Below are 14,448 nucleotides of genomic sequence, written 5' to 3'. Positions count from 1 at the left end.
CAAGTATTGCTTTTAAATTGGAACACTAAATATTTACTACTGGTACAACTCAGACTATAAGCTTTAACTTTTCAAGCAAACTGTTTTAAGTTTTATAACTCAAAGGAAAATCAGAATTGCTCTATCATGGGTTACTTAAATTAAGTAGCTTTGTGTTCTAAATTCTATGCAGAAAACAGCCTTCCAAAAGCTGAATTGCTTATGGCTGTGGCTGGGTTAAACAATCTTTGGATTTATTTTTTTTATATGGAGATGTACCTATCTCATAGAACTGGAAGGGACCTTGAAAGGTAATCAAGTCCAGTCCCTTGCCTTCACTAGCAGGACCATTCCCCCTCACCCACCATCTGTAAAGGCCCCCTCAGGATTGAACTCAAAACCCTGGGTTTAGCAGGCCAATACTCAAACCACTGAGCTATCCCTCCCTCCTATATGAATAGAGTAAAGAAGTTGGGCTAGATTAGCACAGCCAAAATTGTGGCAAAAAAGCAGCAGTCTCCTGCTTTGGTTTAATGCCAAGATTGTGGCTGTATTTAGTATCTGGGCAAATTGCAATACATTGTAAATGGCCATTACCTATGTCGGTGGCTTCCTAGCATTGCTAATTTCAAATCCTGCTGGGTTTTGCAATTTGCATATTTAAAAAAGTTTGGTTGGTTTGCTTGGGGACAATAATACCCTTTATTCAAACATTACCTCTAACATTCATATTTATTGGTCCAATTATTCCAGTTGAAAAATGCTGACTGACTCTTCTGCTTCTTTATCTACATACAGTATACTGTTTCAGTAGGGCTATTGTAAGTAAATCCATGCTGAAATGAAGCAGCAAAGCTTCTGTACATAATTTTAACTCACTTTTTTTTTAACGTGAAGTTCCAGGGTTAAGAGTAGACTGGATTCTAGCGGAGCACGGTGTTATCTTGTGTTGTGACTTTCATGGGTGGGATGGATGTGTAATGGAGCTGCTTTTTTTTTTTTTTTTTAATGGTACATGACCACCTTACATTCTAATTGAAACTAGATTCATTTGTTTCCCTCCTTCTCCCTTCCTTGTTACAGGATTTAAAAAAAAAAATCATGTGGTGGTATGGTTCTTTTTAGACATGGTGTGGTTTTAAGGTAGTTTCCAGGCTAGGTGCAGAGATAACTAGTTTGTACTACCTTTAAATTAGGCTGTTTTAAAAAACAAACACAATTCATGTAAGAAAAATGTTTTAACCAAGTTTGGAAAGATTAGATTGGAATTGCCTCAAATTCAATTAAACCACACTGCATGGACGTGCTTGGAATATAAATACAATTACTGTAAATTTGTACAAACTGATTTGTTGCATTATCTTGCTAATCTAACATACGGTACTTTTTGTGTCCATATTGCAGACGGCAACTCCAAACTAACATGGCAGTCAGACTGTGTGATGTGGCTTCTCTGCTTAGAAGTGGTTCGTGGGCAGCAGAGCCTTGGACTGGGGTCTGTGGGATTTTTCTTAAATTCTGTAGGCTACTTTTTAACATGTTAAAATAGTGCTGAGGCCATACCAAACACTTAAATCTCTACTGTATATGCTTTCATGTTTAAACATAGTTTGTATCTCTATTTGGTCAGGGCCCAGAACAGTGTATTGATTTTTTTTTTTTTTTTTTAAACATGGTGATCTGTAGAAATTTAAACCGCACTGATTTTCTTTCTATTTACAAATAGCTTTTTGTACTGATTTAAAATATCCAATGGATAACTGAAGAGTATAATTGTAATAAAACTGTTTTGGTATGGTCTGAATACTAAATTACAGTAATCTTTAAAACCTGTACACTGTATTTTTTTGGTTACTAATTTTTTTTAAAGTTATTTACAATTGCTACTCTAAAAGTTGTTTTAAAATTGTAAATTACCTTTAAAACTATTTTTTCTGGCTGAAAAAATACTTATTCTGTAACTGCTCAAAGACTTGCTTGATATTCTGTGAACAGTTGTTGAACCTATCAATGGAATATGCGTTATTTGTAAAATATAACATATTAGTATCACTTGATTCAGAGCAGATGGTCCTATAGCTGAGAAATGTTGTAATTTCAGTGTACCCAGGCTACTGCAGCTGTTCACTTGAATGTTGGCTTAGGATCTCATTCTTGCCTCCTGAACATAAAAATAAAATGTGCAATTAAGTGAGGATTGTTTGTTGTCCTTGCTAATTTCGATCAATGAACACTTCAAAATTTAAACGCAGACCCAGTGAGTTTCAGTCAGAATGCAGCATTTGTGGCTTACCCGGCTCCGCCAGATATACTAACATTTGGATAGTAATTTTGTCTTAATTGGCCTCAGCTACTTTCTTGTCTTTTGACACAGGCTTGTTTTAATACAGTGCCAGGTCCAGGTTAACCCACAGGAGTTTGTCAGGAGGGAAGAAAATGTTGCTGCTTTAGTGGGAGCTCAGTTCAACAAAACTGGATCCATTTTTTTAAATGGGAAAGAAATGTTTAATATACTTAATTACTGCTTTCAGTTTTGTACCAAATGCCACCTCTTGGGCAAGACTGTATTTCTACAGGAGTTGTCCTAGTTATAACCTATTTTAAATAAACAAAACAAAAAACAAGTACCAGAACCCACAACTGTTTCACGGGGCTTTACAGCTCCTACTTTGAAGACACTTTTCTCACTTAAAGTCAAATTTCCAGGCTTTGAAAACAGTTGACTTCATAAGAGAATTTGGCTACTTAAGCTGCAGATTTATTAAATAAGGCTTTTGTGTGAGATGTCCTCTTTGAAACCAGCATAAAGTTAGATTTGAGCACTAATTATCGTTCTGAGTGTTCTGTAATTTGTGCTTAGGGTTGTCATTTTAATGTTGGAACCTATATTTTCTTAGATAATAAACCTGACCAACATTTACGTTGTATTTAGAATTGGAAACTGTCCTGTGTAGCTAGTTCTGTAAATGGATAGAGTAGTTAACACTTGGATATAGTGGCTGCATTAAAAAGTTGTCTTGCCAATAGTTACCATGCAGTGAATATCTGATATCCCCCTTAGTTGGAATAGATCTCTGGTATCATCTAGGCAAGCGTTGACTCTTTTTTTTTAATGACCTCTTCTGCATCTGTGAGTTGTCCATACAGTTATTTGGGGTGAAATAAAAGTCTGTAGCATAATCACTCATTTATGAGTAAAATAAGTACAGTAAGTGCTAAACCATGTCTTTTGATTTTTTTTGCGGGGGGAGCTGAGAGGTACAGAGAAGGGGGATTGTAGGTATCAGCCTATTGGAATGCTGAGTGCTATTTAAAAGCTATTACTGACCCACAGAGGTGCAGAAGAAAATGGCCTTAGATCATCAAGAAAGAAGAGTTCCAGTTTCCATCCCAACATTTCCATTGTCTCTCTAAACATCTTTAAATCAGGGATTATGAATTGTTTTCTTCCAATGGTCATCAGAAGTAGTCTTAAAATATTGTTAAACTTGTTTTCAATACTGGAAAAGTAACCAAAAGAGTACATGCTGTTTGTTTTTTGTTTTTAAAGTGCATCCTATACTTTGTTGGTGCTCAGTTGTAAACTGTTAACGTTAGTGCTTAGTAACTGGTTAAAATGTGTTGATATAATACTTCCTGTACTTGGAAGGCTGATTGCTTCTATGTGTTGTAAAAATAAGTTATTCAGTGGTTAATTTTTTGGACAACGCTTTCTAGAAGCACCCTTAATAAATACCTTAGCACCAACCTTATTTGCCTTTAAATTTCTAAACATCTTACTACATCACAATTAAAAATTCCTTTTTGTAGAGGCATTATTGGAAGCCTGGAAATAACCTCTTGTGCATAGTGACAAGTCTTTAAATTCTTGGCTTCAATCTCTAATAGATTGTGAAATATGAATTCTGACAGTTCTTATTTTCTGTTTTAGCAGGTAATTGCTGCCATGGAAACACAACTGTCTAATGGACCAACTTGCAATAACACAGCCAATGGTCCAACCACCATAAACAACAACTGCTCATCGCCAGTTGACTCTGGGAACACAGAGGACAGCAAGACCAATTTAATAGTCAACTACCTTCCTCAAAACATGACACAAGAAGAGCTGAAGAGTCTGTTTGGAAGCATTGGGGAGATAGAGTCCTGCAAGCTTGTAAGAGACAAAATAACAGGTATGTTGGAACTGTAATTTTGCATATGCACATACAGGCAATATGCTCTTTAAACCAGCATTTTGCATAACATTCAGCTATTGTGAATTATGGGATTCAGATGGAAGAAGCAGATACGTATGTTGCTAGGCTGAAGATATTAGCTGTGCTACAGTCTCACTTACGAAGAATTTAAATGCTTTTTATTTGCGTTTCATCCAAGTTGGTAGATGAGCAATATAAATGCTAACGGGGCCTTTGAATGCTTTCTGAGCTAGACATTAAAGGCTTTTGGAAAGGATATTGAGATGTGAAAAGAATAGATAACTGTACATCATTGACTTGTGGGGTATTTTTGATTAACTCAGTTGGAACTTTGGTTTGCACTAAGCCCGGCAGATGGAACAGCACAACTTAATTCTCCTCTTCCCCCCCCCCCCCCCCATGAGATAAATTAAATAAATCTGAAGCTTCCCATTTTTCAGTGGGGAAAAGGGTGGATGGAATCCTTGTTCAGTCATACTCGCTACAGTCTCTTGGGTGGAAAATAAAACTTCGCACGGCAATATTTTAAATGCAGTTTCCGTGATACATGCTATCTGTCCTGTCTGAGAGATGTTGCAAATAATGTGAACTGAAGACTGAATGGAGCATTTCTTTCATTTAACTTTTTGTTTAGCATAGGTTGAAAAGTTCTGTTGCACAGGTCACACATGTCTCCAGGATGAAGACATTACAAGCCATACCCCTGGTTATTAACTTTGAGTATTTTTAAGTCAGTGGTTTTCAAAGCTTTTGTATAGGTGACCCCTTTAACACAGCAAGCCTCTGAGTGTGCCCCCCTTATAAATTACCCCCCCATTTTTAATTTAATGTAATAGGGACTCAGGACTGTCAGCTCCATGGAGCTGAGAACTCATGACCCCATGTAACACTGGTCTACAATTTTTGAGAAGTCGTCTGCTTCAGAGATAAAATGTATTTTGATGTGCTGAATTCAAATATGACCATTGAAACAACTGACTGGCTACTGTTTCTAAGATATTTAAGTTTTTATATTTTATGTCTATGTATATTGTGTAGATAATAGAGTTTTAATCATAAATTGTAAACCTAGGTCTTTTCATGTGTTTATGGTTGCTTTACATGATATTTCACCTGTCCTGTTTATGTAACACTTCAAAAATCAGCAAAAGGGTTATATAAATAAAATTTATTATGAAACAAAAGGCAAAAAACTATTCTGTACATAGTTTAGTCCTATTCAGTATCTACTCGGTGCTTCTTGGCTTGTCTCTTGTATTCATTAAATGGAGCATCTCTTGTCACTGTCCAGCAGGGTCTGCAAGCATTGATGGGCTCCATTTGCCCTGATAGCGTTTCCTCATTGTTGCAACGTCCTGGTGAAATCGCTCGCCGTGCTCGTCGCTCACTGCTCCGCGGTGGAAAAAAATCTAGATGAGAGTGCAAAATATGTATCTTTAGTGCCATGTTGCAACCAAGGCTTTTGTATGCCTCGAGGAGGTTTTCCACCAATAACCTGTAGTTGTCTGCCTAGTTGTTTCCGAGAAAATGTATTGCCACTAACTGGAAGGCTTTCCATGCCGTCTTTTCCTTGCCACGCAGTGCATGGTCAAATGCATCATCTCGAAGAAGTTCACGAATCTGAGGACCAACAAAGACACCTTCCTTTGTCTTAGCTTCACTTAACCTTGGAAATTTTCCACGGAGGTACTTGAAAGCTGCTTGTGTTTTGTCAATGGCCTTGACAAAGTTCTTCATCAGACCCAGCTTGATGTGTAAGGGTGGTAACAAAATCTTCCTTGATTCAACAAGTGGTGGATGCTGAACACTTTTCCTCCCAGGCTCCAATGACTGTCAGAGTGGCCAATCTTTCTTGTTGTAGTGGGAATCTCTTGCACGACTATCCCATTCGCAGAGAAATCAGCAGTACTTTGTGTATCCAGTCTGCAGACCAAGCAAGAGAGCAACAACCTTCAAATCGCCACAAAGCTGCCAGTGAAGTTGGTCATAGTTTACGCACCTCAAAAGTTGTTTCATGTTGTCATAGGTTTCCTTCATATGGACTGCGTGACCAACTGGAATTGATCGCAAAACATTGCCATTATACAGTAAAACAGCTTTAAGACTCTTCTTCAATGAATCAATGAACAGTCTCCACTCATTTGGATCGTGAACGATGTTGAGGGCTGCCATCACACCATCGATGTGGTTGTAGGCTACAAGATCACCTTCCATGAAGAAGAATGGGACAGGATCCTTTTGACGGTCACGGAACATGGAAACCCTAACCTCACCTGCCAGGAGATTCCACTGCTGTAGTCTGGAGCCCAACAGCTCTGCCTTACTCTTGGGTAGTTCCAAATCCCTGACAAGGTCATTCAGTTCGCCTTGTGTTATGAGGTGTGGTTCAGAGGAGGAGGATGGGAGAAAATGTGGGTCCTGTGACATTGATGGTTCAGGACCAGAAGTTTCATCCTCCTCCTTTTCCTCGTCTGACCCAAGTGAGAATGATTCTGGTGCATCAGGAACCGGCAGTCCTTCTCCGTGGGGTATTGGGTGTATAGCTGATGGAATGTTTGGATAATGCACAGTCCACTTTTTCTTCTTTGACACACCTTTCCCAACTGGAGGCACCATGCAGAAGTAACAATTGCTGGTATGATCTGTTGGCTCTCTCCAAATCATTGGCACTGCAAAAGGCAGTGATTTCCTTTTCCTGTTCAACCACTGGCGAAGATTTCTTGCACAAGTGTTGCAGCATATGTGTGGGGCCCACCTCTTGTCCTGATCTCCAATTTTGCAGCCAAAATAAAGGCGATAGGCTTTCTTAACCATAGTGGTGATACTGCGCTTTTGTGATGCAAAAGTCACTTCACCACAAACATAGCAGAAGTTATTTGCACTGTTCACACAAGTACGAGGCACCTCTGCTCACTTTGGCTGAACAGAAATGTGTCCCTTTGCAAAATCAAACACTGACAAATAAGAGAGCACGACACCGTATGATTTCTAGAGCTGATATAGGGCAATTTGTTCCGCAGAGTGATGTAAGCTTCGTTATGATTGCATCATCCATGACTTCTAGGAATAACATGATGCATTCATATCATGCATGATGCAATACCAGCTTCAGATTGCATTGTTCATTGTTTTGCCTAAAAAGCAAGTACTGTCCAAACCCAGTCATAGATTTATTCATAGATCCAGTCAAAGATGTAGTTTAGTCATTTCTGGTTTAAATTGAGAATCCCTTCCCTTTAGAACTCACTTATCCTCCGCCATTCCCAAGTCAAGGGTCGTATATACTGACCCAATAATATATCTTGAAAACTAGAACCAATCAACAATTTTAAGCATCATTTTCGTTCTCAGTGACCCAGTATTAGTAAAGTTTGACTACATTTATTTCAGAAGCATTTTGGCTGTAGAGCAGTGTAATCACCTTGTGACCCCCTGAGGGGTCATGACCTCCCAGTTTGAGAACCCCTGTTTTAAACACTGTTGGGCGGATGTGTATACATATATTTAAATAACAAAATGAAGAGCTGTATTACAAAGTTTGTTTGATCTCATCCCATTCTCTTTGCCAGCTGTCAAAGTGTATGCAAAATTAGAAGTATTTAAACTGCATTGCATAGTCAGTGGCTGTAGCAAAGTTTTAGCTAGAGTTGACATTTTTAGATGAAGTTCCTTATGTGTATAAAACTAACTTTCCGGTTCTCAAGGAATTGCCTGTTTGTTTGCATAAAGGTTTTTGAGTATTCCACATCCAGCTTTTTAAAGTGATTGCCAGCTAAATCATTTTTTTCAGTTACATATTTCCAGTACACTTACAGATGGGGGCTTTTAAGATGTCTTGGATCTTGTGTGGTTTTTAAAGAGAACTCTCTGTAAGGTCCCAACCTCCATTTGCTGACTTTTTGATTTGAGAGGGGAGGCTTCTCTCATGTAATCAGTAAAGCTGGTAGAAATTTTGCAAGTCAAGATGTTTCTTTTTTACCTCAACTCAAATTTTTTTGGCAAGCTTTCTCCGTTTTTTTTTACCAGCTCTAATAATTAAGAGCTAACAGAGTAGAAAAAGCATTGTAGAGTAGAAATGCAGACGTCTCAGTTTAGAGACCAGTTTTATTCTGAAAGTTAGCTTTAGGGACACTAACACCTAGCTGTGACTGCAGTAGGAAATGGGGATGTCAGCGTGAGGCCTAGAGGGCACCTGTAGCCCATGAGCAGAAACATATGGGAAAGGAATCCATACACCTCTGCTGAGAGCTGGCCAGGTGTCATTTGCACTGTTTGCATGCTCTTTCCTGACTACACTGTTCCAATGGCATGGATCTCTGCAGGCATTTTACCCAACAGTAGCCGTGCTACAGTTGCTGCTGGAGTGGGGAACTGGTGGTTCTTGGCAGCCAGCCAGGAGCTGTTGAGGAAAAGAGGATTCTCCCAGCATCACACTGTACCTGTGCATCTGCCTAGACCACCATCCCTACTGCAGTTGGGCTTGCCTTCCTCCAGCCTAGTACTGACGAACTATAACAGACCCCATGTGATCTGTATGATTAATTTGCACCATGGACCCAATTCCATGGCAACATTAATTTAGTCTAGCGCTGTGAAATATCATCCTGCATTCCCTTCCTTCCTCCCCACATACATGCCACTAAGATTCGGGTTCAAAATACTAATTGACTTTTTAAAAAAAAAAATGTCAAGTCGTCTTTTTGAGGATGACTTTCTCCACTTTGTGCTCCAGGCAACTTGGTTCCATTTCCCCGGTGTTAGATCCTGCAGTGTTTTCCGGGTGGCCTGACTCCTTCCCCTTTCTCCTTCATGTGTTCCAGGAAAGGGGAGCTTCAGCAGCTCATCACTTTGGGCCACTGCTGCTGCTGCTTTTCTCCAGTCAGCCTAGTTGGGCAGCCTATTCTAGCTCCCTTAATCCTCCCTGGCTGCAAGCCGGAGTCTAACATTTCAGTCCTTGACCTCCTGCTACCTAGCTCCATGGGGAAGTTCAGGGAATGTGCACTGGAAGTCAATTAACTCCTCCTTACTGGGAATCCCTGAGGATATAAATTGGCCATCAAGTTGAGGCTTGAAATTAGGGGGAGGTTTCTAATCATCAGAGGAATAAAGTTCTGGAAGGGGATCAGTGGGGGCAAAAAAACTTCAAGTTGCTTCAAGACTGAACTCAATAAGTTGATGGAGGAGATTGGCTACAGTGCCACTGTAGCCAATCTGCGACTGCTAGCAGTAAATATCTCCATCGGTGGGTGATGAGACACTAGATGGGGAGGGCTCTGAGTTACTACAGAGAATTCTTTCTCAGGTGTCTGGCTGGTTGGCCTAATATACTCAGGGTCTAACTGATACCTGTATTTGGGGTCAGGAAAAAAATTGTCCTAAGTCAGATTGGCAGATACCCTGTGTGTATGGGGGGAGGAGGGTTTGCCTTCCTTAGCAGCATGGGCATGGGTCACTTGCAGGTTTAAACTAGTGTAAATGGTGGATTCTCTGTAACTTGAAGTCTTTAAGTCATGATTTGAGAACTTCAGTAACTCACCCAGAGGTTATGGGTCTGTCACAGGACTGGGTGGGTGAAGTTGTGGCCTGCAATGTGCAGGAGGTCAAACTAGATTATCATGATGGTACTTTCTGACCTTAAAGTCTGTGTCTATGACAAGATGTGGCAGCAGTAAGGTCTGGGCAAGAAAATAGTAAATGTCATTTTGCTGCAGCTGGATGCTGACTAACTCCATGTCAGAAATACTGAGTTTTGTGGTATATTGGAAAGATGCCAAATTCTACAGCTACAGAATGGCTGAGTCCATGGAGAACTGAAAGATGAATGGGGCTGTTAACATCTTAGTTACTTTAGACTCTGTGCAGAGACTCAAACAGGCATGGATTGCTGCATGCTCACTTGAGTTCAGTGCTATCTTCACCTAAGTTCCCTCTAAGCTGCGAGGCTGCGCAGCAGCCTATTAAGACTCGCACAGGCGCTTAGGGCTGTGGTGGGGAGAGATGCCTCTCCCCCGGCCCCAAGCTGCTGTGGGGGAGTTCTCTCTCCCTACTGCAGCCACGGGGCAGCCTGCACCCTCACACCAGTCCTGAGCCCCCTCGGCCCCACCTCCACCACGTGAATTTTGTTACGTGCACCAATATGAAGGTGATGTATCACATATGGACATAAAATATTAGAGGGAATACTGATCTCCAGTGGTATATGGACTAGAAACAATGTTTTAAATTTCTCAGCCATATAATTGCAAAATCCAGACCCTGATTTATAAACTACTGTTCCTGCATGGGCATGGGAACTTCACTCCCCTGTAAACTAGGCAGGCTGGGCTGGATGGTGGGATGGACCTTCTATTCAAGTAAGTAGGCAGAGTCCCCAGTTAGGAATCCTGATGGTCCCTCACTGCTGCGCTAATGATTCTTGCTTTGCATGTCATGAGAGAATTGGCAGCAGCGATATACCAGATGTACCCAAGTAGTGAAAGGGGGGGGCTGTGTAAAGTGGGGAATGCAGTCCCTTATTTAAGAAGAGAACAAACATGGAAAGAGGAGATAAGATTAATCATTTTAAACCTGAGTTTACCGTACATAATCTTGGTCTTGGTAGGTTTACTGATAAAAACCACACTTTTTGCACATAAGCCATTTGGACCTAAAATGAAAAGGAGTGAAAATACATTTTGTTTTCAAACGGCCTTCCATTTGGGGTACAGTATTTATTGCAGTCCTGTTGTACTCCTCTTCTTGGCTAGTAACCTCCACCTGTTTCCCACCCACTCACCCACGCTTTTTTCAGCTATGCTATATACTAGCTTCATATGTATTCCCACCATAGATAGTTAAAATATTGAAAAAGGTATTTGTTATGAGAAATACATTGATTAGGGTGAAAGACTATTAATGTTTTGGTGGGTTCACCTAGTGCTAAACTCTGCCAAAGTTAAACACTAAATTTATTGAGGTTATATGGCTGGAATTTCAGGGAAAAATTTGAGACTTTGGTGTCTTAAAAAATGGCAGGTCCTCGAGGCACACAGCTTGTAGTAAAGTTTAAGCCCATCATGACTGACTGAGATTAGGCCCTGTGTCTGTCCCAAACCAACTGGTCAGCATCAAATTGTGTTGTGTGGGTCACAGAGCCCAGATAAGGGTTTCCAAACTGGGCTCAAAATACCAATGGAAGGCACAATGGAATGAGACTAGACTTAGGGCTTGTCTACACGAGGAAGGTAGTGTGGAATAAGCCAGTGTGTAAATTTTAAAGCGCACTTGCTATCCCTCATTAATGCTATGTGGGGACACTCTTTAAAATATACTGAGCAAAACCACACACCGGCACTTCTCATGCACAGTTAAGAATGCCCACGTAGGGAATTAGTGTGGAGTAGTTAATGTGCTTTAAATTCACCCTCTAGCTTACTCTTCTTCACGAACATCCTCATGTAGACAAGCCCGCAGTCTCAACTCAATCTGTTTATGAATTTTTATTGTCCCTTGGGGGTAGGGAAAAAGATGCTAAAATTGCTCTCTGATCCTTGATTGAATTTAGCAGGGCCTGTGCATTTTGGGGGAGCAAGTGAAAGGGAGTGCAAGTGGGGGAAAATATAAGCTTAAAATCTGCATAAGCAGTATCTTTTTGGGATTTTTTTTTCTTGCTCCTTACTGCTAAATCATACATTCATGTATATTCACCACAATGTCTCCGTGTAGACTTCATAGACTCTGCTTTAGCGGGTGCTGTTTAACTAGCACTTGAGTAAAACGAAAGGCCACAGAGCTACAGTAGCTAGCATTTTACAAACTCCATTGCTGAAAGAGCACTTGTCTGTTGGACACTTTATGAATGACCAATTTCTGCTCTGTGCATCTTGCTAAAATGGTGTTGCTAGAATAGTTGCTTTAAAAAAGAAATCTCAAACTCTTCAGTGGAGATCTTGTGTGCGAAGTATCGGGCAAGAGCAAATGTCTGTATTGGCATGTTACGTATCTGTTTTTAATGATTGTCCAAGTGTCCTCCTTTGTGGGCCTGAGATAGGAATCTCTTTGAATAGCACTGTCCATTGGAGCTGTGCCAGTGCCCTGCATAACCTCTGATGTTCTGTAGCTAAGGGTATAAAGAGCAGAGAGTCTGGAACTGTATTTCGGTTCCTTTTTACCGCAAACCGCACTACCCAGTTGTGGCCTTGCGTATTGGTTGTATTTGGGGTTCTAGTTACATTGTCCAGTTAAATTTCACCTTTTAAGCCCTTTGGCCAAAAAAAAACCCAAGGAAGCACCCTTAAAGTCTGGGAAGTGTCCTGCCACTTGACCATTCTTACGTGGAATTGTTGGAGTCTCTAGGATACAAATCCTATCCATTCTACAAGGCAGTTATTCCCATCAATGACACTCAAAATACCTTTCCTTAGCCTTGGTAAGCGCATATACAACACACATGCTCTATGAAAAAGGCCCCCAAAAGTGCCTGAAGCTCTTTCTCATAGAGACCTGTGAGGGCCTCTTTGGTTCCTAGATAGGAGAAAACTGCCACCCGGCGTAGACCATTTAGTGAATACTCTGTTGTGCTGGTGATTCACCATGTGCTACAGGACTCATTCAGTGTTGAGTTCAGAGTCAGTGGAGCGATGTCCTCCTCTCTTCAGCCCACTCCTGTGCGGAAAGAGGAAGGAAGGATCCCTAATCTTAGGGTGACTAGCAACATAAATGGCTCACTGGTACAGAGGAGATCAAAGCTAGGAGGCGGTTTTGGGCCCCAAACCGATCCCACTGATTTTTCTGCACTGCAGGGCCTCCAGACAACCTCAATGCTGTTCAAAGAAGCTTTTCTCCTCACCCATATTGCTATGCTGCCTTCAAGCCACTCAGCACTGTAAAACCCTGTACTGGCCCACTTGGCACTGAAGTGCTTGCCATGGTGCCATGAGTGTCTCAGCTCTCTGCCCTGGCATTCAGCAATGAAAGACACTGGTACATAGACTGAAAGGGGAGATGTCTTCATTTGATATTTTCAAATGAAGACATGAGGGGGAAGGAAAACAAGGAAAAAATATTGGACTGGTTGAGACATAAGCATGACAGTGAACAAGTAGTTGGGGGCGGGGAAACTGCTACAAGCAAAAAGAAAAGAGGGGGGTTGGACTAGATGACCTCTTGAGGTCCCTTCCAACTCTGATATTCTATGATTCTATAGACTTCCAGCACTGACATCAGAGCCCCACACACCATCCTCTATGGTGCCAATCATGCTTCCAGTTGTGGAAGAAACAACTTCAGAACTGATGCTCTCATTACCCATGAGGTTCATAGTACAGGGGATTGAATGGTGGTAAACAAGCCAGTTGCTGTTGTGGTCTCCAGTAAGAATCTGTTCGTTCCAGAACCATCCACATCTTATACCTCACTATTGATCCAAGATATTCTGGAACTGTCTAGAACTCCTGAAAGAATGGGTCCACCTATGGAAGAGACTTTTTCTTCCTCCTCCTCCTGCATCTGAAAAGACAGGAGATTCCTCCCATGTATTTGCCACATTCACTATCCTACAAACTGAGCTACTTGGCTAGGTAGTCCAGGGCACACCCCTATAAGAATATCAGGCCACTTGACAGCAACACCCTGTGATACTTCTCATGGCCTGCAGCACTTGCTTGTTTTTGGGCCCCATGTGGAATATCCCAACAGAAGGGCTATATCTCATGGTCTGCCTCAAGACCTGTCTCCTTTCCTTCATATATCCCAGGAAGGTCAATTAGTTCAGTGTTCACCCCTCCAAAACTAACATGTTGAGCAGGATAATGTGCAGGAAGCTGAGAACCAACCTATTTCTATGGTGACTTCATCTTTGCCGGATGAACCGACTACCCGGCTGTTCCAACCCAGCCTGATTACTGCATCTTTGAGGAACTCTTATGGCAGATGGTGGATACCCTGGAAATTCTCCTGCACACTCTGCTGGAGATGGCACAAACTCCTGGAGAGGTAAAACTGCTCTGACCCTGGTGGCTTGTCAGTACCAATAAATGAAGATCTGTTAGGTCTCCTAGCTGGTTCTGTGGCAAACCCCAGCCTCAGTGGCACCCATATCAGAAAGATAATACCTCTTCCAAGAGGTTTTAGCATTTTTCAAGTCCTCCAATGTGTGTATCGGAGTGACTGATCCACAAGAGGCCTAAACAACAGGGACTGCCCAAGCCAACACCATGGGACAAAGTCCTGAAAATGCTTGACCTCTCTGGATGAAAAACACATTCTGCAGCCAGTTTACAAATGTGCACAT

At 41.3% G+C, this 14,448-nt stretch overlaps 1 protein-coding gene across 49 annotated transcripts in view; it reads left to right on the top strand.

Annotated features, from left to right (window-relative positions):
• The window catches only part of ELAVL2 (ELAV like RNA binding protein 2), a 147,719-nt gene that overhangs the window by 70,259 nt on the left and 63,012 nt on the right, over positions 1-14,448 (top strand). For 16 of the 49 annotated variants that reach the window (XM_024105652.3, XM_024105656.3, XM_024105651.3 and 13 more), the window contains 2 exons: positions 1,384-1,474; positions 3,911-4,154. In XM_024105652.3, coding sequence (XP_023961420.1) covers positions 1,403-1,474; positions 3,911-4,154 — 316 coding nt within the window. In that variant the 5' untranslated portion in view covers positions 1,384-1,402. Of the gene's footprint in view, positions 1-1,383; positions 1,500-3,910; positions 4,155-14,448 lie in introns of those variants that run through there. The other 33 variants (XM_065549653.1, XM_065549651.1, XM_042850362.2 and 30 more) reach the window with 4 other exon arrangements.

The sequence above is a fragment of the Chrysemys picta genome, chromosome 6 (genome assembly GCF_011386835.1).
Source record: "Chrysemys picta bellii isolate R12L10 chromosome 6, ASM1138683v2, whole genome shotgun sequence".
NCBI lineage: Eukaryota > Metazoa > Chordata > Testudines > Emydidae > Chrysemys > Chrysemys picta.
This window is presented reverse-complemented; position numbering and strand designations above follow the sequence as displayed.